This window comes from Pseudogymnoascus verrucosus (genome assembly GCF_001662655.1).
Source record: "Pseudogymnoascus verrucosus strain UAMH 10579 unplaced genomic scaffold scaffold_10, whole genome shotgun sequence".
NCBI classification, from domain to species: Eukaryota; Fungi; Ascomycota; class Leotiomycetes; order Thelebolales; family Thelebolaceae; genus Pseudogymnoascus; species Pseudogymnoascus verrucosus.
The window spans coordinates 415162-439011 of record NW_017263661.1 but is presented as its reverse complement, the minus strand read 5'-3'; the positions used below and the strand labels follow the sequence as shown (position 1 = coordinate 439011).

General features: G+C 50.5%; 10 protein-coding genes across 10 annotated transcripts; 5 read left to right on the top strand and 5 right to left on the bottom strand.

The window, feature by feature from the left end:
• Nucleotides 1–160: 160 nt before the first annotated feature.
• VE01_03390 (uncharacterized protein) lies at nt 161–1844 on the bottom strand. Its single transcript, XM_018272884.2, has one exon. It carries the CDS (start codon nt 1296–1298, stop codon nt 261–263), a length of 1038 nt encoding a protein of 345 aa, XP_018132408.1. The 5' UTR covers nt 1299–1844; the 3' UTR covers nt 161–260.
• Nucleotides 1845–2653: 809 nt separating this feature from the next.
• Nucleotides 2654–8282, top strand: VE01_03389 (uncharacterized protein). Its single transcript, XM_018272883.2, has 7 exons — nt 2654–3020; nt 3067–3289; nt 3336–3476; nt 3533–3612; nt 3666–3905; nt 3955–7693; nt 7742–8282. Exons 1-7 carry the CDS (start codon nt 2878–2880, stop codon nt 8072–8074), a joined length of 4899 nt encoding a protein of 1632 aa, XP_018132518.1. The 5' UTR covers nt 2654–2877; the 3' UTR covers nt 8075–8282.
• A 239-nt stretch (nt 8283–8521) lies between these two features.
• Nucleotides 8522–9151, top strand: VE01_03388 (uncharacterized protein; the record flags this gene model as incomplete). The annotated part of the gene is made up of 2 exons (XM_018272882.1): nt 8522–8524; nt 8585–9151. 2 exons carry the CDS (start codon nt 8522–8524, stop codon nt 9149–9151), a joined length of 570 nt encoding a protein of 189 aa, XP_018132519.1.
• A 464-nt stretch (nt 9152–9615) lies between these two features.
• On the top strand, nt 9616–10665 carry VE01_03387 (uncharacterized protein; the record flags this gene model as incomplete). Its single annotated transcript, XM_018272881.1, has 1 exon — nt 9616–10665. The coding sequence occupies one exon, from the start codon at nt 9616–9618 to the stop codon at nt 10663–10665; it is 1050 nt and encodes a 349-aa protein (XP_018132514.1).
• A 106-nt stretch (nt 10666–10771) lies between these two features.
• On the bottom strand, nt 10772–13058 carry VE01_03386 (uncharacterized protein). Its single transcript, XM_018272880.2, has 3 exons — nt 12305–13058; nt 11338–12170; nt 10772–11288 (listed from the first exon to the last, which is right to left on the bottom strand). The coding sequence occupies exons 1-3, from the start codon at nt 12682–12684 to the stop codon at nt 10888–10890; spliced, it is 1614 nt and encodes a 537-aa protein (XP_018132515.1). The 5' UTR covers nt 12685–13058; the 3' UTR covers nt 10772–10887.
• Nucleotides 13059–13072: 14 nt separating this feature from the next.
• On the top strand, nt 13073–14991 carry VE01_03385 (uncharacterized protein). Its single transcript, XM_018272879.2, has 7 exons — nt 13073–13460; nt 13638–13665; nt 13719–13733; nt 13786–13835; nt 13888–13907; nt 13953–14504; nt 14559–14991. The coding sequence occupies exons 1-7, from the start codon at nt 13398–13400 to the stop codon at nt 14641–14643; spliced, it is 813 nt and encodes a 270-aa protein (XP_018132516.1). The 5' UTR covers nt 13073–13397; the 3' UTR covers nt 14644–14991.
• PNO1 (pre-rRNA-processing protein pno1) lies at nt 14927–16027 on the bottom strand. The gene is made up of 2 exons (XM_018272878.2): nt 15840–16027; nt 14927–15789 (listed from the first exon to the last, which is right to left on the bottom strand). Exons 1-2 carry the CDS (start codon nt 15916–15918, stop codon nt 15104–15106), a joined length of 765 nt encoding a protein of 254 aa, XP_018132517.1. The 5' UTR covers nt 15919–16027; the 3' UTR covers nt 14927–15103.
• Nucleotides 16028–16256: 229 nt separating this feature from the next.
• MDM31 (Mitochondrial distribution and morphology protein 31, mitochondrial precursor) lies at nt 16257–18887 on the top strand. The gene is made up of 2 exons (XM_018272877.2): nt 16257–17168; nt 17224–18887. Exons 1-2 carry the CDS (start codon nt 16367–16369, stop codon nt 18582–18584), a joined length of 2163 nt encoding a protein of 720 aa, XP_018132510.1. The 5' UTR covers nt 16257–16366; the 3' UTR covers nt 18585–18887.
• Nucleotides 18888–19634: 747 nt separating this feature from the next.
• VE01_03382 (uncharacterized protein) lies at nt 19635–22512 on the bottom strand. Its single transcript, XM_018272876.2, has 4 exons — nt 21934–22512; nt 21355–21877; nt 20715–21307; nt 19635–20662 (listed from the first exon to the last, which is right to left on the bottom strand). Exons 1-4 carry the CDS (start codon nt 21976–21978, stop codon nt 19835–19837), a joined length of 1989 nt encoding a protein of 662 aa, XP_018132511.1. The 5' UTR covers nt 21979–22512; the 3' UTR covers nt 19635–19834.
• VE01_03381 (uncharacterized protein) lies at nt 22513–23807 on the bottom strand. The gene is made up of 3 exons (XM_018272875.2): nt 23687–23807; nt 23574–23625; nt 22513–23520 (listed from the first exon to the last, which is right to left on the bottom strand). The coding sequence occupies exons 1-3, from the start codon at nt 23765–23767 to the stop codon at nt 22802–22804; spliced, it is 852 nt and encodes a 283-aa protein (XP_018132512.1). The 5' UTR covers nt 23768–23807; the 3' UTR covers nt 22513–22801.
• Between the last annotated feature and the right edge of the window lie 43 nt (nt 23808–23850).

The following is a 23850-nucleotide window of genomic DNA, read 5'->3' as shown; positions in this document are numbered from 1 at the left end:
GCATGTAAGGAGGGAATGGGCGGATTGGGTTGTTTAATTTATTTGGATAGTTCATTATATAGGGGGTGAGTAGATGGGTTCACAAATGCAGAGTATAGATGTGCTTGAATAATTGCGAGGAATATAATAGCATTTATTAATTTCCATTTTAAATAGACGTATTTTGAAAAAACATATCGTGATATATTTACAATGCTATCAACAACAGGCTAAAGATAACGTCCAAAATAGTCGCAGCTGCTCTACATATATCCAACAAATCATTCCCCACACTCCTCCAAAACACCCTGCAAATCCCTCATCTTATCCTCCAAAATCTTCGGCCTAACCTCATCCTTCTCCTCCGCAAACCTCGGCGGCCGCTCACTCTCCACCGTCCTCTCACCCTCCCCATATATCCGCCTATAAAAAATATCATAACTCCCCCACATCGCCACCTTAAGCCCATCCATAATCGCCTTGAACCAGCCCGGCGCCACCCCCTTATCGTCCACCAGCTTCCTGCTGATCATCATGATCGGCAGGAATATCGGCGCCCACACCACCGCAAACGCTATCCGCCCAATCTTCTGCCTCGTGCTCGTCGCCACGTATGGTCGGATCTGGGCAAGGTATTCACGGTATTCGTCGGGCAGGTTGTGCTCTGCCGCGCCGGAGGTGAGGAGGTTCATGTAACGCGGTGACGGCTGTGCGTGGTTCGGATCAGGGCGATTCAGTCCGCCGGGCCGCCATGGGCAGTAGAGAGTGTGTGCGTCGAAGGGCTCGCCGGTGGGTACCTCAGGGACCACGCTGATATCGGATTCGAGGGGGTAGCAGGGGACGATAACGTCTTGGTAGCTTGCGCCGCCGCCCTCAGTGGCCATGATCTTCAGGAAATCCTGCTGTGTGACCTCGTATACAACGCCCACGACCCCCTTCTTCCAGTGCGTCTTGTGGTAATCGACTCCCGGGGGTCCGGGTGGGGGGACATCAGTGGTGTAACGTGTGTTGGCGAAGCAGGGCTCGAGGTAGGGGAAGCCGCCCAGGTCGAAGGTGAGCGTTAGGGAGGGGCAGTGGACGTTCTTCTGGGAGAGCGGCCTGATGCCGCGCATCCCGAGGAAGGTTTTCCTGGCTAGGTTGGAGCCATAGGCTAGGTAGAAGATGTTTTCACCGCTGGATTCGTCGTCGCTGGTGGCGGGGGTGGGCTCCACGGCCTTCTCTTTCAGCAGCGTGTTTGCCAGGTAGGAAACTACTGATGATGCTCCATCTTGTTTGTGAGCCGCAGCGCCGACGCTCTCCTTGGACGCGGATCTCCTCATTGTCGTGGATTCGTGGAGGGTAAGGGTCAAATATGGATAGAAGCGACTGTGGATGTCAAATGAATCCCAATGCTCTGTGGAAGAACTGGAAGCTTTAACAGAGGAATATCACTGCAATGAGTCAAAAATGAGTGCGGGAGAAGTTCATTTCTAAATTAACTTCAATAACGAGGGCTAAAGAGTGACGTGAGCAAAGTTCTGCCTATACTCAATATAGAAGTTAGAAAAAACAGTCAGACGCGCGCTTCGGACTGTACGTGGGCGTCGGAACGGAGGTTTGTCTTTCACCGTACCCCGATAATGTGGAGTGCAGTAAGCCCATGGCTAGGGCGACATGAGACCACCCAATCATATCTGCACTCTAAACCACTCAGCGACTGCTTTGTAAGATTGGCCCTGAAAATATACCCCGACTGGGTTTCTAAAGATACAGTTCATGCAGTCAACCAGTACGGTTCACGTCCAAACTCCGGTGGATTCAGATGTATCAGAGTTGTCAGGGCCCAAAATGACACATCATCATCATCGCCAACCTAGCTATATGACTCCTTGGCAACACTGGAGCCTATAATATCTGTCAGCAATGGCCGCGCCTGATCTGACTACCATAACTTGGCAAAAAAGCTAGCTGGCTGTGTTTGTATGGAACACTTTATTTCATCCTCTGCGCCCGTCAGGTTTGATCAGGCTATGTCCAATGCTATGCCGTATACGCGTTTCTTGGTCAAGATTCGAGACTGTTGGTTGAACTTCTCCCTCTTATTCTTCGTCGATAGGTGTTAAGCCTGGCTTTCTCTTATCGTATTTATAACTATTTCTTATCGTGTTTCTCCGCGGATTCGTATCTCTTTCGATGGATAAACTGATGTGAAGTTTGCGATTGGACATGTCGAGAGTCTACCCGTCTCACGCGTCAGCCATTGATATCATATCCATACGAGGGCAATCATTCGTTCAGATACTTCTTACATTGCAAAGATACAGTAAGAGTCTTTGTTTCTTATATTGGGGCGTGTTGGTGGGCCAGTTTCGTCAAGGTTCAACAAGCTACAGTTGCATTCCGTTTCGTCGAGGTTCAGCAATCTACAGTTGTATTCCGTTTCTCAAGGATAGGTTTAACTGCGATGATATAATATCCTCAGTGTATTCGACTTCCGTTGGCGTCTCTTTGCTGTTGTGCTACCAGGATCTTCATCTTTCAAAGGTCCAGACGCTTTTCATGTACATAATTTATCTCTGGTGTACAGCTAGAATTCTATCTTTCACTACAATATATACAAATTTATCTTGTCCCCTTTATTTCTAGTTGATATTGGTGTGAGGCCAACTTGGGGGTAGGTCAGGTGATGGGTGGTTGGCCCTTGAGACCAGCTATTCTGCCCAGCCTACTCTACCACTCTCCCCCATTTCCTCCATCAGTCTCTCTCAATTGGCCATTGCCACAATCGTCAAATCAGTGAGGCAGACACTGGTCAGATAGATTCGAATATCTGTATAAATTAGAAGCCACCTCTTTCATTGATGACATACCACAGTTGAAACCAACGACGGCTGCTCGGTGGAGGGTAGCCGCTCAAAAATGGCTGGACATAGGTCGAAACGGACTAGGTCACCACCAGTCTTAAGATTGTTGAGCAGCCCATCAAGAGATCCGAATAGTTGTCCCTTTGAAGACTTTCTTCAATACCTCGAGTCATCCTTGGGCCGAAATGTGTTTCTACGGTAAGACCGCGAATTCAACTCCAAGTGCTATCCTTAACTTGAGTAGACTTTCCGAGAGCATCATCAAGAAGATGAAAGCTACTCTGGCACGGCTCGGGCAAACTGATCAAAAGGTGGCCACTGACATAGTGGAGAGAACTGTATCCGCCATAGGTGCATTCCCGGAAGCTTGCAGCGAACTTCACCCAAGTGCGTTCGTCGCCATAGTTCGGATCCTCATTCACGCAGGGAACTCCCTGTTGAGAGACCGTGGGTTGTACTTGTTAGCTGTAAGTGATACGTCTGCATATGCTCGTCCATTCTGACTGTGCCCAGGAATTTCTACACAACGCAAACAAGAAGCAGGAAGCAGCAGACGACATCCAAAAATCACTGTCTGATATCAGCAAGGACTGTTTGGAACTAATCTTCGTCACATTCTGTGATAAAAGCGAATCATACAAGACGAGACGATGGGTAATTTGCATACCATGCACGGAAGGATTGCTGACAGAAATGCTGACAGCCTCTAGGTCGGCCTCTTGATCCTCGAGCTTACCTCTCACTCCGACGAGAATGTAGGAATGATTGGATTCATCCCAGATGAAAAACGGTTAGTAAAGCTAAATGAGCATCTCGTTCACGCCACTAACGTGAACGTTTTAGCCGAAAACTTGGCTCCCAGATCTTGTATGAAGGAAATGAAATATTGAGGACTCTTTCTGGGCGGATTTTGACGACCCTTACCGCCTCTGATATTATTCCAAAAGAATGGTTATTTCCCGTCGAAACAGATAAAGAGATCATTGCCCAATACCCGGAGCAAGCTCCTTCAGCCTCACAATGGGACAAAAGGTTCTCAAGTTATCTTGATGATATCTGGGACAAGATAGCTGGCACGGAGAAGTGAGTTGTGCTACCCATCATGGAGTGATAATTTGCTAAATCAGTTTAGCAACGGGACTATAGATTTTGCACTAAATATGGTCACTTTTCCGGAGTTTCTGAACACCAAGGCTATCTCGATATGCCACAGGAGCATAAGTGTGGTCCTTGCGGATTGCGTATATATCTATGTACATTCAGAAAAGAAGGGTTTTGACACCGCCATCGACATTCCATTCCATCTGATCTCGGATGTTCGAGTTGAGCCAACATCACTTGATAGGAGTATAGGGACTGAGCCTCCCGCCGATCTCATTCTACACGTCAAGTGCACTGGGGGGAATCAAGCTTATGTGAACTCAAGCCCGTCAGAGCTTTCTGTTGTGCAATTGACATTCAGGGACACGACCCTCGCCACAAGTATCGGCAAAGTTGTTCAACAATGTGGAGCGAAGCTTAATAGTGAGACTAGAAGGCAAGACACGGCTTCCGATAATGAAGCGATGTCGGGACATACCGATGATTCTGAACCTACCAAGAAAACTAGCTTCATTAAAGCGTCTCAAAGCAACGATGGATTGAACTTAAACGGCGGCAACACAGCCAAGGCTATCAAGCGAAACAGCTCCATGAAAGTCTCTCAAGGCAACGAGGGACTGGCCCTCGATGGTAACCGCAAAGATACCAACCCAAAAGTTACCAAGAAAATCAGCTTCCTTGACGACTCTCAAAGCGACGAGGACTCGATCCCCTACGGGAATCGTACAGATACCAATAAAAAAGCTACCAAGCAAACCAGCTTCAGGAGAACCTCTCAAGTTGACACGGGACTTGTCCTCAACAGAAACTACGATATCAATGCAAAAGCTATTGAAGCTCAAGGTATCAGTGATACCCATGCGAACAACCATGATACCGAGAGTCCACGCGAAGAATCATTTGCAGATTCTTTTGTTGGTGTAGGTATGGCCGCCCATAGCAGCCCTATCATCCAATACAAAAAGCTGCCTACGAAGAAGGGCCAGAATACTATTGACAATGGCGGCAACCTATATGATGCGAGCCCTGTAGCCCATGACCGCCATTTGAGGAGCTCAATTGCAGCTGCTCCACCTAACAGTAGACTTCGACTACCGGAGCGCGTGCTGCCAATATTGACGACATCCAGAACACAACAACAAAGTGACATCAGCAGAGTAGGAAAGACAAGCAAACCTCTTCATCACGCGCCCACAAAGATGAATACAAGGACTGAAGTCAACGATGTGTCAGGAGTGACCATTAATACCTCGGATGAGTTTGGGTCGTCTAGCCCACGCATTCACCAGAGTCCATTGATAGCCTTTCCCAACAATCCGGCTGACGATGCCCTTCTACCTATGCAACACGATGGATCCACCGACGAGTTAATTAAAATACCACCTGTCACCGTACGGCCAAAAAAGAAACAAGCATTGAAGAGTAAGAAGCCATTAGGTCTTTCAAAGAAGGCCGATGCACCGGAGAAGGCAACGAAGCAGCACAGTGAAAACCAAGACAAAAGCTGGAACATAGAACCCGATTCTCCAAAATCTACCACTCTTCCTCTGAAGAAGCCTGTGGAAGACGGCAAAGCAGCTTCTAAGAAGAGAAAGTCCGAGCCAGATGTTCCTGACCGTACTCGCCGGGCTACTAGGCGAAATGCCTTACCCGTAAAAGAGACGGCAAACGAATTCGCTGATGATACGGATGATCAGAATGACACCAGGCCCGGTCCAAGCAACCGCGCCAATAAACCGTCATCGACAAAGCTAGTAAAAGTGGAACAAGCTGACGGGAAGGAAAATCCGCTGTTCGCCGCGGCGGTCGTTACGAAGCCTAAAAGGGGCAGAAAGAAACACCTGCTCAGGCCAAAGGCAGCACTTAAGGTCAGAAAGTCTGTACCAAATGACATAGAAATGTCCCATTCTGATACAGGGGGTCAACACATGGAGTCAGATGGAGGTCAGCACATGGAATCGGATATACTTGATCCTCTACAGCGACATGAAAGCTTTTTTGAAGAGGCATTTCATGATCATGAACTGCCGAACATGGACGATGAACCGCCTTTGACTCCAATGCCACCAGTGAATGCAGCGACGACAATAGCAAGCAAAATGACGGATATATTTGGCCATGTGGTCGAGTCTTCTGAACCACAACGTAAGGCTCGGGTGTATGGGAAATCTGCCCAGAAAGCAACCCGCGCACCTCAAAAACAGTCGAAATCCAAAGCAAAAGTCAGCTTGAAAGGGAAGGAGAGAGAGAAAGTGGTTCCACTGCCTGAGGCGGAGTCATTGCCCGAGCCGCCTGAGCAGAAGACAAACCCAGTAGCTACTGGAAAATCGCCTGCAACCACACCCGCGAAAGAAGTCGAAATGATTTACATCAGCAGTGATGAAGAAAGTGAAGATTCTGGAGATATTGAACCCCACCAGCCACCGGTAATTGCACAAGCTGCAATGTCAAAACTAGATGAAAAGACTACATTAGCTACAGCAGCCAAAACTGAAAGCTCTATCCCTGCTTTCCTCGAAGCACCCAGTGACCTATCTCCCGAGGACCAGTCAACTCCAGCAATGGTGCATCTCCCCCATCCAGTTGCTCCCCCAGCAGTGGTCCCGACCAAGCTACGAAATTCCTCTGCCCATCTCGTTGACGATCATTTGTCTCGCAAAACCCCAATTGTGGCTTTTGGAAAAAAAGGTCCCAAGAATAAGGGTGTCTCTAGCGCGCTGAAGCCGAAGCCTGTTGAGAATTCGAGCTCTAAAACGGACATGGCAAAGCTCGTGAATGCAGCAGCGTTTGGTCAATCAAGAAAACGGCCAGGCCCAGAGCCTACACCACACATGGAAGCTTCTCCTCCGAAAAGACTTAAAACGGTGGACATTCCTGTCAGTAAGGCTGTAGATGATGATGCTTGCAACGACGATATACCAAATATGCTACCTCACCGGTTGAAGTCAAGCACCCCATTTGCTTCGCAGCAAGACAGCCTTATATGCAGCTCCCAATCCCGTGTAGATGAGAATGGGAGCCCACATGCGAGACCTACGGTCGAGGAAACAGCAAACGTGGCGCAAATTAGAAGAAGAACGCTTTCTATTCCATGGAAAATGACCCACATCAGTCAAAACAAGGACATCGCGACTGAAAAGGGACCCTTCGACGACCCCGACGATGATATGCGCCTTGTTCTCGACGATGAGCCCACTATGATACAGAACTTTGATGGCCCCTCCCCGAACCGGAAGCCACAATATTTTGGTCGAGAAAAGGAGGCTTCCATCATCCCACGGTATTTATTGTCTAGGCCAACCACGGCTGGAAAGAAGTTGGAAGTCATCCCAGAGACAGATCACGCTTCCACTGTCAATTCCGTGAACCCCTTTGAGGAAAGGCAACCAAGGCAGTTGAGCAATTTTGCAAAGCGCCTCAAAGGAGAACGACCGGCAAGATCAAAGGTTACGATATCGATTGAACCTCAGCCCCAGCCTCCGTTGAAGGGATCCAATGGTCAACCACGAAAACGCTCTTTCGTAATCGAGCGTGAAGTGACGGTTCATGATCCGGAGAAGACCTTGGTGGAGCCGGAAAATCAATACCAATGGAGACGTGCAAGGTCCATTAGTTTCAGCAACAGTGCATGCTCTTCTGATATCGCTGACGATAAAGCGTCAGTTGCATCAAGTGAGGAGGAAGAGCCGCTCGCCCCCTTGATAGCGTGGAGGAAAACTTTACAGCTACCTTATAAGGGCATGACTGATACTATTCTCTCCATCGCCAAAGTAAGTCGAAATCCACCTAGAATTTACTCTATTCTAACCTGTATCTAGATACTTGTTGAGGATTTGGTAGACAAGCAAACGGCCATTGACGATATTGTAGTCGAATACGCGAGGAATGGGACGAAGCTTGTCGAAGAACTTGAACGTGAGGCGAGCGCCGATAGACGTGAACTCGAGTCGCAGTTTTTGAACACGCTGCAGAAAGTTACACGCAGTTTTAAGCAGACAAGAGATTCCACCATTGCTCTGAACTCGGAGTGGGAAGATCTTGGCAACCTTGAAGCGCAGTGGCGGACGAGACAGCATAAGTTGCAGAAGGTCATGAATGAGAGAAAATTTTGTGTGGAGGATGGGACGTGGAAGAGCCGGATTAAAAATTAATGCTGTGGTATTGCTTGTGGGCTGAAATTGTTTTGGTCGTGGGGGGTTTGCTCAATGTCTTGCCCAAAACATGTATCACAATATCATCGACAACGTGGCTTTCAAACGCGCTATATGGAACAGCTTATAAAGAAGTACGATTAGACTAGACTTATAGCTTGAAGCTTATCGGAGCCAAACTCAATACAATATTATAATTAAATATCGGTTCCCAGTAAGACATGTGCAGCTTTGCAATTCCTCTCCTCTGTGCGAAGCTTGAAATGCGGGGTTGAGTTTAAGACCCACACATGGAGCCCCCAAACTCTATATTAGCGTCGATTCGCGAGATCTGACGAACTTTCCACTTGTAAATTCAACGACCCTTGTAAGATTTCAAATTTTACGACAACCAGCAAGGCGCTTCTCTCCCATCTTCAGACTCTCCACCCCAACCCAACCGCAATCATGGTTCGTAGTCACCTATACAATACCCCCACCAACCAATGCGCAAAAGCTAACAAACCCCAGGCGCCCGTCGCTCCCAAAAAACGCAGTTCCATCCGCGCAAAGGTCTCGCGAGCGGGATCAGGCATGATGACCCGCCCCGCCAACTACCAACCCTCCTCCTCCTTCGGCGCCGGCGTCTCGGACGACTTCCTCAACACCAAGAAGGACAAGCGCACCATCAAGCACTCAGCATTCGTGAACCGCATCGAGAAAGCCAACACCAAGACGCTGAAGCGCAGGCGGCCCAGCAAGAAGCTCGTCGCCACCCTTGAGAGTCTGGCGGATGCGCTGCCCGATTTCGACGATGATGGGAATGGAGGGGAGAGGATTGTGGGGGATGCGAAAATTAAGCATAGGAGTTTGAAGAGTAGGCCGGGGGCGACGAAGAGGAGGGAGAAGTTGGAGAAGATGGAGAGGGAGAGGTTTGGAAAGAATATGGCGCAGTTGAGTGCGACTACGGAGACGGCGCCGGTGATGGAGGGACAGCCGCATGCTGCGGCGGCGGCGGCGACGTCGAATAAGTGGGCTGCGCTGAGGGGGTTTATCAGCCAGACTTTGGAGCAGAAGCCGGAGTTTGTTAAGAGCTGAGGAATGGCTGCAACGGGAAGAAGGAAAGGCAGTGGTCGAGAGAGTATACCCATACCACGGAGCACATATCAGAGCCGATGTGGCGTCTGAAGAGTGCTCACAGTAGAGCGCGACACAACAGGTGCTACGAGACGGCTAAAACACCACAATGGGACATCTACGCCCAACCACAAACGATGACGGCCCTAAAACCATCCAGACGCACCCACAGGTATCATAAGGCCTTTCAATATCATATTATGCCTTATTTGGGGCTAAGGGAGCCACTGTGCCAACCACACACGATATAAAGTCACGTGAACATATGAAGATGACGACATTCTCACACAACCCTCCTCCTTTGCCCATAGTCCCATGGTGCCCTACTTATCGCCCCCCAACATTTCTGGACTGCCCAAACAAACAGCAAGATGACAGGCCAAGACACATCTCTATATCCCATCTCCTCCCAAACAAACAGTAAGATGTCAGGCCAAGACTCATCTCTCTCTTCAATCCCCTTCTCCATCGCAACGGTCTCCGTTGGCTACTCCAGCACCCCCCTCCACTCCAAGCTCTACGCCATAGCCCAAGCAGGCTTCACCGGCATCGAGCTCGCCTTCGACGACCTCGTCTCCTTCGCCAACATCCACCTCCTCCGCGACGTCGAAGAAGATGACTACGACGGCCTCTCCGAAGCAGCCTGCGAGGTCCACAACCTCTGCGCCGCACAGAACCTCAAGATAGTAGTCCTCCAGGCCTTCTCCAACTTCGAAGGCTGGCCCGAGCACAGCGACGAGCGGATGGCGGCGTTCAAGAAGGCGAGAGGTTGGATCAAGATCATGAAGGGCCTTGAGACGGATATGCTCCAAGTCGGGAGTAATGATGCGCCGATCCCGCCTCTGAGTCGGTCGCGTATGGATGCAGTCCGCGACCTGAAGGGATTGTCGGATATGTTAGCTGAAGAGGGATTCAAATTAGCGTACGAGGCGCGCTCCTGGGCAACGGTGTCATCGACATGGAAAGACGGCTGGCAGGTTGTCAAAGCCGTCGACCGTACGAACTGCGGGTTGTGTCTCGACACCTTCCAGATCACGGCGGCGGAGTACGCCGACCCTACAACGGCTAATGGGCTCCATGGTGGGGTTTCACCTGAGGAGCTGGGGAAGAATTTCGGGGACAGCCTGTATGATATGTCTACGACGGTGCCGGCGGAGAAGGTCTACCTACTTCAGATTAGTGATGCGTGGAGACCTAAGGCGCCGCTGAGCGCGGAGATGAATGAGGACACGAAGCTGAAGTCGGTATGGAACTATAACTACAGGCCGTTGCCGTTTGAAGGGGGGTACTTTCCCGTTATTGAGATAGCCAGGAAGGTGCTTGATACCGGAGCGAGGAGCTGGTGGAGTGTGGAGGCTTATGATGGTGGGAGGGACGGGAAGGAGGAGAGGGAGCCGGATTTGGAGATGTTTACCAAGAAGGCGTTTGCTGGCTTGACGAGGTTGAGGGAGGAGTGTATTCATTTTGGGGAGTAATGGTCTTATGCGATGGGAGATCGATATGGATAATGAATCCCCACGTGAGCAGGATTGGATAATAATGAATGAAAAGCACTCGTCACACACATGGAATAGCGATATTGAAGTAAGGATCTGTAATACATATATATGTCTATAACATACGGAAACAGAGGGGATATCACAGTATGTCCAACTCACACCTTCAAACCCAACCCAACTCCGCTATACCAAACTACCTTACTCCGCCTGCTGTTGCATATGACTCGGCAAGTTCCAGCTTGCATAATCTTGATGTACAAATGCCCTATCCACCGTCGGCACCGACTCCAAAACATACTGAAGACTCTCTCCTAAATCATGGCTATCTCGCAGGCTCGTCGTCTCATCGAGAACTATATCGACCTCCACATTGAGTTTATCCCCTGAATGGTAAGCTTCCAAGCCCTGGATCTGTTTTATGGTCTTTGCAAACCGCATGGTCAGGTAGAGAAGCACGTTGCGCTCGTCAGCAGTAGCGGCGGCGCCAGTGAGGTTGCGGATATGCCCTGCGGAAGTGCCAGCCCAGTTGATTATAACGTAAGCCGAGAGGAGAAGACCACCGAGCCCGTCAAGCCACCAGAGATTCGCGTAATATCCAACTATAAATATCAGAATAGTGCCTATATAGCAGCAGGAATAAAAACTTACCTAGAGGAAATATTATAGAGAATATATTGAAGATGACGTCTGTTTCAGCATCTTGCGCCAGCGCCTGCACGCTCGAGTTCTTGATGACTCGGCACCAAAGCCAGCACAGGGCTTTGATTACCACAGTCGAAGCCATGATGGCGATGGATGGTACGCCAAGCTGGATGATGGAGTGGTCTCCCGAGTTCAAACGGTTGAAACACTCCAGGGCAACTTGGAAAAAGCAGGTTACCATGATGACTGAAAATACCAGTACACCGATTGGTTCAAGGCGTCGCCGCCCAACAGGATAACGATACCGATCCTGCCTAGCGATCAACCTTGTTGTCGTCCACACAATAACTGTACTCAAAAGGTCGAGTGCACCATCTACAAGGGATGCCAGGACGGACAACGAGCTCGTGAGTACAATGACTGCCATTTTACCTCCCAGCAGAACAATGTTTGCGGCCAGATTTACATATATGGCAAGCTGAACGATCCTATCACCACTTTCGACACTGTCATCGCTCATGCCAGGTATTTCTGGTCTTGGGCCATCCTCGTCGTCTGAGAACTCCAAAAGTGGCGTATCTTCGGAGGGAACTTTGTACAAGTCCCTAGGGGTCCGCTTTATCTTCTTGTTGTTTGAACTGGTGCCATTGGGCTCTGTTCGGCTTCCAGGGTCTTCATTTGCAGATGGTTGTTCTTCAGATATGGTTGCTGGAACATCGGGTTGATCGCGACTGATGTTATACTCATTGAGCAAATCGTGAGGCAGCGAGGAATCGAGGAGGCGGTCAATATAAATGTATTGCTGGATGAGCAAGTTTGTTCGCTCGTAGTACTGGCGACTGTTGAAGTCAGTATACGATCTGAGAGCACCAAGTCTTTGGGCTTGGCCACAATGTTTCACAGCCGCACAGCGTCCCACAGGTACCCAGGAACCGCGGGGTACAAAACCAAGCATTGGAAGAAGAACACTTACATTGGCTTTTTCATGAGCTTTAATTCCTCCTCAGTCTTCCAGTATCTCTTCCAGTTATATCTCGGGTTACTATTTCCAATTAATCGCATACTTCGCATCTGCGGTCCATATAGCACCGAGCTTGCTCTTCGCAACTGGGGCGAATCTTCGCCATCCCATCGCCATGATACTCGTTCCCCGACTTCTTCATCGTTGACGATAATAGATGGAGGGCGTCTCAGCCTATGGAGCGACGTATTGGAGCGTGTTCGTATCAACGAATTCAAGACACCTGCGTTATGCAACGCCATTGGGCTCTCATCGTTGAGCGGAAGGAACCCTTTGAGCCGTGGGATGTGGCCATGCCTCGGAGGCGACGAGTCATAGGGTGCATCTTCCATATCTACTGCTATGCGCAGTGAATACTGTATTCTGTGACACTGATGCTGAACAGTGCACGCGTCAGTGAGGCTTGCTTCTCTCTTCGTCGCTAGCGCCAAGTGATTCTTATCGGCCGCAAAGTAAGCTGCCGCAGCTCAATTGTGTATATCCACAACTGCTACGTCATAGCATAGCCATTGGCGGTATTGAGAAGCTGCAGGGTGTAAATGAGGCTGTGGTGTTCATAAAACTCTGAAATTGAATGAGGCGCGCGCCAGTTCACCAGTACTACTACGAGTAAAACGGACCGCAGCTTATGACGAGGCTGGTAGTTGGCTTTATTTAGCATAACTTAACCAATACTAAATCGTTCCCGGAGCTGTACCTGTTGAGGTTTAACGCCATCGAGTCGGGTCTCGCCAAACTTTCCTGGCCTTTCTGGTATTCCTGGTTGTTCGCAGCCCCACCAGCGACCGCTTGGCGATTCGTACCCTTCACTACTTCGTCGAAGGAGCGGCGGCGACTGAACCACCACAGTGTCGACAAGCCGAAACGGCTTCGGCATATTCGATATATAATATATAATACCCCGAAATATATCTTATTCTGGCAGACGTCCTTTGGACCCCTCAGTCACCAAGCCAGACCCTCGCTCCCCCGCAGTTTGACCCCGCGTCGCAGCCCGCATCACCAACTTGCAGGTCGCATCTCCGCCCAGGAAAATCGTGAAAGGATGCCCCGCGACGGAGGATTTCATCCTTTCAAGGGAAGAGTGAGCCGTCACTTTGGAGATAGTGTATGTTTGTTTATTTCGCCTTCATTCTGCGCCCTCACCTCTTGTTGCGTCGCTGCTAAATGGACCCTTTGCCTCGGTAACCCTGTGGGCTACTGGAGACCAAGTTCGCCATATGAGCGCGGACGAGACCAAGACTAGGATCGCAAGAGACCAAAAGCTAATTCGAGTTTTATACAGCTCTCCCCCGACGATGCATACTTGAGTTGTAAGTTCTCGCCCAGTGGTGGTTTAAGAAGACAAAGCTAATATGCCCCATAGATTACGACACTCGATGTTTGTATATCCGCTCGCTTTTATCGACAAACATAGACTGATATGCCCGCAGTGACGAAAGAAGATGTTGATACACTCAAAGATGACTGGTTAACAGACAACGTAAGTTTTTCTGGCTTGCCTGAGTCGACACAATGCTAATGATACCCTCCAGACAATCTCCTTCTGGGAAGAGTAAGCGATACATTCGACCACTAGACGACCTAGCTAACCTATTAGATATCTTGAGCGCGAGCAACTATCTCAATACCCAACGTCTCACATCGTTCTTCTCCGACCCTCGATGGCATTCATGCTTATGCAGACTCCGAACCCGCACACTCTCAGAGAGGCCCTCCCGGACTTCACACGCACAACACACATCTTTCTCCCAATAAACGATGCCCGCAACGTCTCGGTGGCCGAAGGTGGTTCTCACTGGTCCTTACTTCTGGTCTCCATAATTGATGGCGTGGCATTTCACTACGATTCGATGTCGCCCTCAAACTACAACGAAGCCGCCAATGCTACCCATAAACTGAGCATATTAATTGGAAAGCCCCTCCGTTTTATGAACCTAGACGACAGCCCGCAACAAGAAAACGGAAGTGATTGCGGGGTTTATGTTTGCATCCAGATGAGACATTTGCTGCTTAAGAGGCTGCTGAGCGCGAATGCCAAGGAGAAGATCAGCATGAGTATGGGTGGGAAGATGGTTGATGCTAATGGAGGAAGGAAGGAGATGCTGAGGATTATTGAGACTTTCAGAAAGGAGGGCGAGAGGCGGAGATCGTAAGGCGCCTCACAGATCAGCAGACCCGAAGTAAATATGCTAACCACCCGTAGAAACGATGAATATAGAAGCTCTAGTGCCTCTAAATCCAAAGGAAAGAAGTCTGTGTCAAGGTCACCACCTCGAATCGACTCTTGAATGGGAAAACGTCCCAGCATACGACCGTGGCGAGGAGTTCAGGCGCATCATAATGGAAACTACGCATAGCATGAAAATCAGTTTATTGTTATCCCCCTTGACATGCCTTCTCTCTCGATGTATTGAGGGAGTGGCCGCACAAGGATACCCAAGAGAGCCAAAGCCGCATTGGAGGAGGGCAGTAGGATATGTAACTCGCTCAAAAATACCATTGGTTTGAATGTAGGAAATATGGGCGGGAGAGACAGGCACGCATTGCGTATCTACTAGCACACGAACCGTTATCATACAATGATTTTATTTTTCATTATAGTATTCATCGACTATATATCGTTGAAAGTTTCGTATCGTTTTGTTGAACGCCCAACAACGTCATGCCTTTTCATAAACTGTATCTGACTCCAAACGCCTCTCTATGCAACGTGCTTCCCCCACCCCTTTTCACCCCACAACCAATCCCTTAGAACCTCTCCTTCATTCTCGAGGCGACCTTCCTCAAGTTCCCGTAAACCTTTCCAGGCGGCGAACCCAAGATCAAGCTCACTATGGCCTCTCTCGCAATCCTGATATTCTTGAATCCACCTAGAATATGGATCTTGCTATCCGCCAACACCACTCTCGTCTTCGACGCATTCTCGATCGCAAACTTCGTCTTCCCGTCCTTACCCGCAATACGACCGATCGCACGGCCCAAATGCTCACCCTGCAGCGTCTTCACATCCTTAATCTCAAACGTCTCAATATACAAATCGTCCAACCTCAGCAGGGCAATAGCATCATCGGTATCAAAGCCCAGCGTGAACGCCTTCACGAAATCCTCACCCTTCTGCAGCGCCCCCGTATCGGTAGTGAACTTTGACGTGCGCAGCTCGACGGCCTTCCGCGGCACGTTCATGCGCACCTGCAGCTTGAGGTGCTCCACGAGCGGAGGGTAGATCTTGGGCCATTCGTTCTTGAGGGGGGACATGCGGTGGGGTGGGATGGGGACTTTGCGCGAGTCGATGCGCACGGGACCGTCGCTGTTTTGGGCGGGGGCAAAGACTGGGCGGCCTTCTTCGTCGATGGTCATTTCGTCCGTGGCTGGGGCGGCGATGAGGGAGACGCCGCCGACGTCCATCTCGGTGTCGAGGATGAGTTCTTCATCTTCTGGGGAATAGTCAGTATGGGATTCTAGGGCCACAGGAAGAGGAACTCACCAATTTGTGGAAGTGGGATGGATTCGGGTGCAGATATGATTTCTTCTGGGTTGCGCAACAACGCAGTTGGGGCGGACATGGTGCAGTTTGTACCTCAAAGGCTGGAGATAATGAATGGTTTATGGAAGAGAAGGTGCCGTGGTTGTGTGAAATTTTCGCAAGCCCTTCGTTGTCGTCGTCGTCGATCAGTTTTCTTTTATCTGAGAGATCTAATCTCGACTTTTTTGTGAGTTTATCGCATGAACCCCCCCATCACAAAAAAGGCTTAGCGTGTTTTCTTCCAGCACGGGCCGCTGTTCGACCTTTTTTCCAGGATGAGGGCGAGAGTGACTTGTGGGTACGCAAGCCAAGGAGCCTTGCTGATTGGCGCTTATGAACTTTGTTTCCGTCATTACAAAGTGCATATTCGAGGTGAAACTTAACTCACATTAACAAGTTTAAGCACTCATATAAACACCGCTTTCCATGCTTTCAACAAGGTGACAAGCTGCAGCTCTCATGCTACGACAATGATGAGCTAGAGAGATATGGCAGCGAATATGGGGCATGCGAAGCTGCGGACTCAGCTGTGGTCATCGGCCATCCCTTTTTTCACAGCGAAATCGCGTCCGCCAGTGCCGGTATCATCGCATCCTCACATTAGGGGGTTTGCAACTTCACACCGAACAAATGTTCATTCCAGGCCGACGGCATCACGAACAGCGACTACACAGCATGGGGGACGACAAAGTATTTCCTCCCGAGGAATACTGGGAAACCAAACCGCTACCAGCGGACCGGATAATGCACGCGCAGGCGCGTTAGGAAGGCCGGCTTTTATAGCCAAAGGGACCGGACATAAGCAGACCTCACTCTTGGCTGGGAACCTATGGAGGAGACACATACACCAGCAAATTCCGAGGATACCAGACAAAGCCTGGGCGAGCGAGAAAACAACGATAATACCGCCGAACACTGCGAAACGACTAAAGAGCACGAAACCAGAAGGCGATAAGGAAGACGCTGCAAAGAAGTCGACCGCGCCACACACGAAGCCAGAAGGCACTCCTGAAGATGCGGGGAACCACTCATATTTCCACCTTCCGCACCTTCCCAAGATGCCGCATCGACCAACGAAGGAGGAGTTGCTGGCTGCTGCGACGGGCTTCTGGTCGAGGTTACAGATTCGGTTCAAGTGGTTTTCCATTAGAAGCTCACGGCCTTGGAATGTGGATGACTGGAGCGCATTTGTTTCTTGGTTCGTTCTGGGGCATATCGTCTGGATCTTAGTCGGAACAACTACATTCGTTTCACTTCTCATTTTGGCTATTAATACAGTTGTTGCTCAAGGTATGTTCTTGGAACGCAGTAGCTGGGTACTGAAATGCGCTAACTTGTTATCTAGAAACACTTGCTCGATGGGTTGGTGATTACTTGACCCAGTCAACGGGCGTGAAGGTTGTTTTCGAAAGCGCTGTTGTGCCAAAATGGAGGAACGGCGTCATATCATTTGCAAACGTCTTTGTCTCCAGACGACCGGGTCAGGGACCGAGCAAAGTTAGCAAGGGTTCATCCCTAACAGCTGCTGCTGCGGCTGCAGCAAAGCGACAGGCAGACCAAGATGGCTCTGCGGAGCCAGAGGAATTAGAAGATGATGGGAACTACACCCAATTCGACGTTACTCTCGACGCGGTGAATGTCACACTGTCCTTTGCCAAGTGGTGGAATGGCAAAGGCCTCTTGAAGGATGTTGAGATTAAAGGGGTCCGAGGAGTTCTCGACAGGACACATGTGGTTTGGCCTGATGAATATGTCGACCCCAGATTGTATAAACATGTGCACCAGGTTGGAGACTTTGAGATTGAAAATTTTAAGATGGAAGATCTGCTGCTTACAATACACCAACCGAAAGGATTCCGTCCATACTCCGTCAGCGTGTACACCTGCGAGTTACCCCAGCTGCGCAAACAGTGGCTGTTCTACGACTTCCTCTCCGCTAACCAAATGTCCGGCTCATTCGATGGATCTCTCTTCAACATCCACCCCCACCAAAGCCACAGCCCAGGACACAACACCGAATACGGCAACCCAGACGTATGGAAGAAGCACAGCCGCATGCGCATCGACGGTCTCAAAATCGACCACCTAAACCGTGGCGTCGAGGGCCTCTTCGGCTGGATCTACGAAGGCAACGTCGACATCGTAGCCGACATCATGTTCCCCGCCGACAGCGACGAGTCGATCGGTAAAGTCATGTCCGACCTCTACGACCGCCTCGAAGCAACCGTCACCTCCAACCGCTACCGCAACTTCCTCGAGAACAACCCCTACACCGCCGACCTCGACACTCCCGAGCAGCGCGCCGCTTTCGAGGCCCAAAACGCAATCGATCACGACAAGCGCTTCCTGATCATGGACATGAAAGTCCACCTAAACGATGTACGCGCCGCCGTCCCGCTCTTCACCCGCGATCTGAGTTACATCAACCAGGCCCTCATCCGGCCCATCGTCGCGTACATCAATTCCCGGAAGACGTTCATTCCAATTAACTGCCGCATCGTCAAGAAGTCGCATGAGTTTGACGGATCGTGGACGATCTATGATTGTGGGTTGATGGAGGACTTGTCAGGGGAGACGTATGATGCGTTTGCGAAGGACGTGACGGATAGCCAGGCGCGTATGCGCAGGTTCAAGAAGGTGGGGATCTGGAGTATTAGTTTGGCGCTGCAGGCGCTGTTTATGACGATGAGTGGGAGCGTGGCCTAGATCGTTGGATGGGCGTTTTATTCTACTGGAGGAGCGGGAATTAGGGGGTTGTGAGAACGATAACGACTTATAATTGTGCGATAGGGGGGATGTATAGAAGGGTTTGTAAGTATATATAGGGGGAAGGGCAGATGGGGATATTGGGATTGGGAAACACCGGCGCTTGCTTATAGCGGGGTGGTTATGGGTTTTGGATTTGTAAAGCGTGGCATACATACAAGGCGTTTAGAGGGAAACTCCAGGGCACCCTAGGTTGTAAAAGTAAACAGAATCTCACTGTAATGAATGATATCAAGATGGAGCAACTGTTTACCCTTGAGTCTTGAAGGATGTAACGAGAAAGCATATTTCCTGCTTTGTTGACTGGAAAGATTCAAAGATGCTGAAGTTCACAGCTGGAACCCACCCCCCCCAGCACTTGTGGTACGGGGCCTCCATATGATAAAGAGGTTTCCGTCTGGTGGAATAGAAACACCAAGCCACAAATGTATGCAAGGATGCGGAGACCAGGGCAGGAGCATCAGATCAACGTGAACCGCATGATTGCAGGCGGGCTGGAAACATTTCGGAGGCCATCTATGTTGCTATCGCCGCGCGCTTTGCTGTCGTCGGTGCCTTTTGCTGTCGTTTCCTTTTTTCTGTTGCTACAATTCGCTGCCACCACACTTTGCTTCACCACCCCAGACGCTGCCCGAAACAACTGTAACAACCTTACACCAAGGTGACCGTACAAAATGCTACTGGATCAAACGAGGCAGCCATGCTCTGGTTCATATGGCATTCGATCAATTTATGTTTGGAGAAAGAGAGATCTTCTCGCGGCCCTGTTGTATCTGAAGGCTACTGTCTTCGCCCAGAAACGGGAGTCCGAACCGAGAGGAGGATCACGCCCATGTCCCTGCCGAACACCAGCACGGAAAGAGTCAAATAAGATTTAGATCAATATGTATGATATGATTTATCCATATATTTATGTTTTGCAAACAAACGCCATATCCCGCCCCACCAACCCAACAGCACTTATATAACCCCCACCCACGCCAGCCTCTCCCCCCATCCCAAGCCAACGCCACCAGGAGGAGCTACGGCGAGCAACCTGCAACCGGTCGCCGTCCGTGATACTGCTATACATGGCACCTGTAACACCAACTGGGCTTCCATGCATCGAGCCCGTACCAGCGTATATCACATCTTACATACCCGAGAACTCCAACCCCCTTTTCCTACACCCCTGCTCCCCAGCCGACCCATCAGCGCTTCTTCCCCGCAGACCCCTTCGCCGCATACTGGCTATCCTCATCATCTGCAAACAGCGGCGAGTCCCCCAATCCTCCCGCAGCCATAAACTCCTGCAGCTTCCTGTTATCCGCCGGCCGCGCCTCAGCGGGTCCGTCACCGATAGCCTTCGCAATAGACTTGTTGACTTTATTCTCACTGCCCGGGTTCTTGACAAACACCTTCACAGCATCCTTGCTCTTCTGCGTGCCCACAACCTTGCTCACCATAACATCATTGATACTAGCCAACAACGTCCTCTCGCGCGCGACCTTGCGCTTCGAGAAGTCCAGTCCCGCGACGGCGCTCACAAGGCCATCAGTGCTATCATTCAAATTGATCGGGCGCTGCGTCGTCCACGGGTGGGCGAGGCAGTCGTCGATGGTGTAGCGCTTGTTCACGTCCACCGTGAGCATGTTATCGATGAGCTCAAGTGCCAGATCGCTAACCGGGTCCCAGTACGGGGATGGGTAGTCGAAACGACCCATTTTGATCTGCTCGTGCAGCGTGTACGGCGCCTCGCGCGTGTACAACTCGTCGGAGAATGGGGGGAAGCCGCAGAGGCAGATGTACAGGACGACGCCGAGGGACCAGATGTCTACGGCGCGGGAGTAGCGGCGGTTTTTCGTGTCTTCGAGGATTTCGGGGGCGACGTAGCTGGGGGTGCCGCAGAGGGTTGTGGTGAAGGAGTCTTCGCCGACGATTTTGGCGAGGCCGAAGTCGGCAATTTTGATGTGGAGGTCTTTGTCGGTGAGTAGGATATTCTCTGGCTTGATGTCGCGGTGGACAATATTCCTCTCGTGCTATATCTTGTTAGAGATGGAAGGGCAAATCGCTTGACGAGTATAAGCTTACCAGGTACTTGATCCCCTCGAAGAGTTGGACGAAAACCTTTCGCGTTTCGTCTTCTGAGAGCTTCTGTTTCAATATAATCAAGTTGAACAGCTCTCCCTCTACGGCTAATTCTAGCACCAGATAAACCGCATGCTTTTCGTCAAACGTAGCTTTTAGACACAGCAAGGTCGGATGGGAGACACCCATTAGCACGGCAATTTCCTGCTGCAACCCTTCCGTCTTAGATCTCTCCTCAAGGTCTGGGTTCTTCGTGAAGACCTTTACAGCGTAACGCTGACCGGTGGACTTCTCCACGCACAAGTAAACTTCTGCGAAATGGCCCTTGCCCAGCTTATCAATGATCTCATACTGCTCCTGAAATGCGCTTGTTTCCCGGTACTGTGGGTATCTGAAGAGAAATCTAGCTTTGTCGAGGATAGTGATCTCATCGTTGTCCTTGAGCTCTCTCCTCTTGTTTCTGCCGATAAGTGCCTCATTCACAAACGTGCCGTTGCTCGACAAATCTTCCAAAACGGCAACAGATTGGTCGCCCTTGTTTTCTTCGAATATTAAGCAATGCCTGTTGGACACTATAGGGCCCTCAATGAGGAGATCTGAACCATTAGCTACGTCTTCAACCAAATCGGCCTCGCTTGCTTACCGCACTCTGGATGACGACCAATTAAGTAACCACCAGACGAATGCGCCTCTGCCTTGTCATCCTTTGCATTGCCTTGCTCACTGGCTTCACCCAGCTTATCCAGGGTCGGCGGTTTCGAGCATGACGACCGTTTGCGCATAATGAGGGGCTGCTTATACTCCGCATTCAAAGGCAGAAGGTACCCCCAAACGCCCTCTTTCTCCTCATCTTTCACATATTCTGAAAGCGCAGTTTTTGGGTTCGTGTATTGCGAGAACGCCTGCGTGTCCTGTGGTGGCGAGGAGAACACCGACGTCAGCTCCGGAGAGCGATCGGGCGTCCGCTGACGAAGCTGGTTCGGACGGCCTCCTGGTGGGGTTGCAGTCACCTCCTTATACGCCTGGCTCGAGTCTGTCGATTCCTTATTCGTGATAGGGGAAGGAAGCTGTCCCTTCGCAACTGGAGTCTTCTGCTCGGGCACCGAGAGACGTTCGGAGCGGCGCGGCTTCTTGACCTCGTTATTCGGGCTCCCGCTTGGAGTTCCCTGCCGTATAAAGTTAGCAAGCACTCTCACAACCTATGCTCATGTGGTATAAGTACCCGCGCGCGCTTCAATTGCGACGATTTCGGGGCCGGGGCAGGCATGCTTATGGTCGACGCGGTCCAACAATGTGCTAAATGGCCCGCGTTGCGCTCTCTCCCAACTGATAGCTAAGGTTCAGCTATCGACGCCGTTCTATCGAGTGCCTATGGGTAGTTGCGAATAGTGAGGCTATGCAAGATCTTATACCGCGGATGCCTAAAGCTAACGAATGTCTTAAAATGGTGGATTACCTCTTTCCCAGAGGCTCTCATCCAAACTCGGAGCCGGTTTGCCTTGGAGTTGGCTCCACAAATATCGCCAGGCCCAGGTAACCAGGGGATCCGAGCGTCTATCAGCCGGTGGTAAGTATTGCCGGTCCGAAGGCTGAAGTCGACCAAGTGCCAGACAAGGAATAGAACAGAGAAGAGAAGAGTGATTCAGTAAATGCTGCTGCTTTTGTAGTACGCCGGCTGGAATATTAGACTTCACTTGGATCAAGTACGCCTGCAGCAGGAAGTGGATGTTGATGTGTATATGCAAACTGTAGAGTATCATGGGCTTCGCATCTCGAAACCCAGCTTTATTTTCATTAAATTTAGCTCTCTTGTTGCATCCATCAGCATGCCATGAGCTCCTATCACCGGCTCCTACCATTCACATGAGCCCCCGAGCCTCCCATCCGGTGTGGCAGAACGCGTATATCCGCGGATGGCCCCTTACGCCCCTGCAGCTGTGATGATCCCCTTCTATCCGCACAGTAGCCACCTGATGCCTTGGCATGGCTGGGGCATGACTGCCATGACTGTTGCCACATATCTCGTGACACAGAGGTGCCAAAATGTATTTCTCATCTCAAAGTCACTTCCACTTCACGATGGCCGTCTCTCAGCTTTCAAACCGCGACTTCCTCTTCGTACCAGCTACCTGTGGCGAATTCGACTTTCCACGGTCCAGTCCCGCCATGACTCTCTCCGCGGCGCTCATCGGCACCCCTCTCGGCGCTGCGCTGGGCGTTGCGGAACGGCTTGATTCTCCTGACCCTGACGCAGGAACGAACTCCCTTGGTCCTCCTAGCTTCTCCTCTTCTTTCCTCTTGAGGACCTGCTGCTGGCTCTTCGCTAGTTCATCTTTGTAGGCCCATTTCGGGAACCCACTCGGATCCCAGACATCCTTCGGTAACGTCGTAGCATACTGATCCTCCTCACTGACATCCGCAAAATCCATGAGTTTCTGCATCAGACTCGGGTTCTTCAGCGCTGAAGAGTTCGCTAGCCTCTCGTTGAAGTGTGTCCCCTGCTTTTTCAGCTGGAGGAAATGGGCGAATTTCTTCTCTGTGGTAGGAGGCGGCGAGCCTGGAGGTGAGGGCGGGATATCGAAGTTTGGGACAGGCGGCATGGTCAGGTCGCGCAACAGCGCTCGGCCGGCCGAATATGGTGAGCGAGGTGTAGTGTCATCTGTATCCTCTGGTAGCGGAGACGCTGTTGAATCTGCCGCTGTTGGTCCAAGGGCAGGACCAACAATCGGCGCCTCTGGCTGAATTTGAGGTGAAGTGGGGGCGTTCAGCGGTTCTGGTTGCGGTGCATGTTGGTTTTTCGTAGTTGAATCTAGCAATCTATTAGATATAGATATAATATAAATTTAGGCGTTTAATCCGTACCTTTCCCAGTATGTTTATGGTCTATTTGTGAGTCTGAAGGTATTTCAGCCACCTGTGTTCTGTACCGTCAGTAGCTGGCCACCATAGGTGATTGGAGTTGCAATTGAACATACCTTCACTTCTTTCGCCAAAACTTGGGGCACCTCAACTTCATCTTCCTCATCACTACTCTCATAAGCTACCAATCCAGACATTCTGGAATTTCAGGCGTGGTTGCGGTCTTGCGTTGCGATATCAAGCGCGATAAGATCGCTATATCCCAGCAACCAACAAGTTT

What these genes read in the sequence shown, in the direction of transcription:
- VE01_03390 (XM_018272884.2), bottom strand. Translation starts at nt 1,298, where the DNA reads ATGAGGAGATCCGCGTCCAAGGAGAGCGTCGGCGCTGCGGCTCACAAA.
- VE01_03389 (XM_018272883.2), top strand. Translation starts at nt 2,878, where the DNA reads ATGGCTGGACATAGGTCGAAACGGACTAGGTCACCACCAGTCTTAAGA. An exon ending in GTGGGTTGTACTTGTTAGCT is followed by an intron (nt 3,290 to 3,335) that starts GTAAGTGATACG and finishes GACTGTGCCCAG; the next exon opens with GAATTTCTACACAACGCAAA. An exon ending in CTATTCTCTCCATCGCCAAA is followed by an intron (nt 7,694 to 7,741) that starts GTAAGTCGAAAT and finishes ACCTGTATCTAG; the next exon opens with ATACTTGTTGAGGATTTGGT.
- VE01_03386 (XM_018272880.2), bottom strand. Translation starts at nt 12,684, where the DNA reads ATGGAAGATGCACCCTATGACTCGTCGCCTCCGAGGCATGGCCACATC. An exon ending in AAGCTCATGAAAAAGCCAAT is followed by an intron (nt 12,171 to 12,304) that starts GTAAGTGTTCTT and finishes TGACTTCAACAG; the next exon opens with TCGCCAGTACTACGAGCGAA. An exon ending in CTCTATAATATTTCCTCTAG is followed by an intron (nt 11,289 to 11,337) that starts GTAAGTTTTTAT and finishes TGATATTTATAG; the next exon opens with TTGGATATTACGCGAATCTC.
- PNO1 (XM_018272878.2), bottom strand. Translation starts at nt 15,918, where the DNA reads ATGTCCGCCCCAACTGCGTTGTTGCGCAACCCAGAAGAAATCATATCT. An exon ending in CATCCCACTTCCACAAATTG is followed by an intron (nt 15,790 to 15,839) that starts GTGAGTTCCTCT and finishes ACTATTCCCCAG; the next exon opens with AAGATGAAGAACTCATCCTC.
- VE01_03381 (XM_018272875.2), bottom strand. Translation starts at nt 23,767, where the DNA reads ATGTCTGGATTGGTAGCTTATGAGAGTAGTGATGAGGAAGATGAAGTT. An exon ending in TTTTGGCGAAAGAAGTGAAG is followed by an intron (nt 23,626 to 23,686) that starts GTATGTTCAATT and finishes TACAGAACACAG; the next exon opens with GTGGCTGAAATACCTTCAGA. An exon ending in CCATAAACATACTGGGAAAG is followed by an intron (nt 23,521 to 23,573) that starts GTACGGATTAAA and finishes ATAGATTGCTAG; the next exon opens with ATTCAACTACGAAAAACCAA.
- VE01_03385 (XM_018272879.2), top strand. Translation starts at nt 13,398, where the DNA reads ATGCCCCGCGACGGAGGATTTCATCCTTTCAAGGGAAGAGTGAGCCGT. An exon ending in GCCGTCACTTTGGAGATAGT is followed by an intron (nt 13,461 to 13,637) that starts GTATGTTTGTTT and finishes AGTTTTATACAG; the next exon opens with CTCTCCCCCGACGATGCATA. An exon ending in ACAATCTCCTTCTGGGAAGA is followed by an intron (nt 13,908 to 13,952) that starts GTAAGCGATACA and finishes CTAACCTATTAG; the next exon opens with ATATCTTGAGCGCGAGCAAC.
- VE01_03382 (XM_018272876.2), bottom strand. Translation starts at nt 21,978, where the DNA reads ATGCCTGCCCCGGCCCCGAAATCGTCGCAATTGAAGCGCGCGCGG. An exon ending in TGGTCGTCATCCAGAGTGCG is followed by an intron (nt 21,308 to 21,354) that starts GTAAGCAAGCGA and finishes CTAATGGTTCAG; the next exon opens with ATCTCCTCATTGAGGGCCCT. An exon ending in TCGAGGGGATCAAGTACCTG is followed by an intron (nt 20,663 to 20,714) that starts GTAAGCTTATAC and finishes AACAAGATATAG; the next exon opens with CACGAGAGGAATATTGTCCA.
- MDM31 (XM_018272877.2), top strand. Translation starts at nt 16,367, where the DNA reads ATGGCAGCGAATATGGGGCATGCGAAGCTGCGGACTCAGCTGTGGTCA. An exon ending in TAATACAGTTGTTGCTCAAG is followed by an intron (nt 17,169 to 17,223) that starts GTATGTTCTTGG and finishes CTTGTTATCTAG; the next exon opens with AAACACTTGCTCGATGGGTT.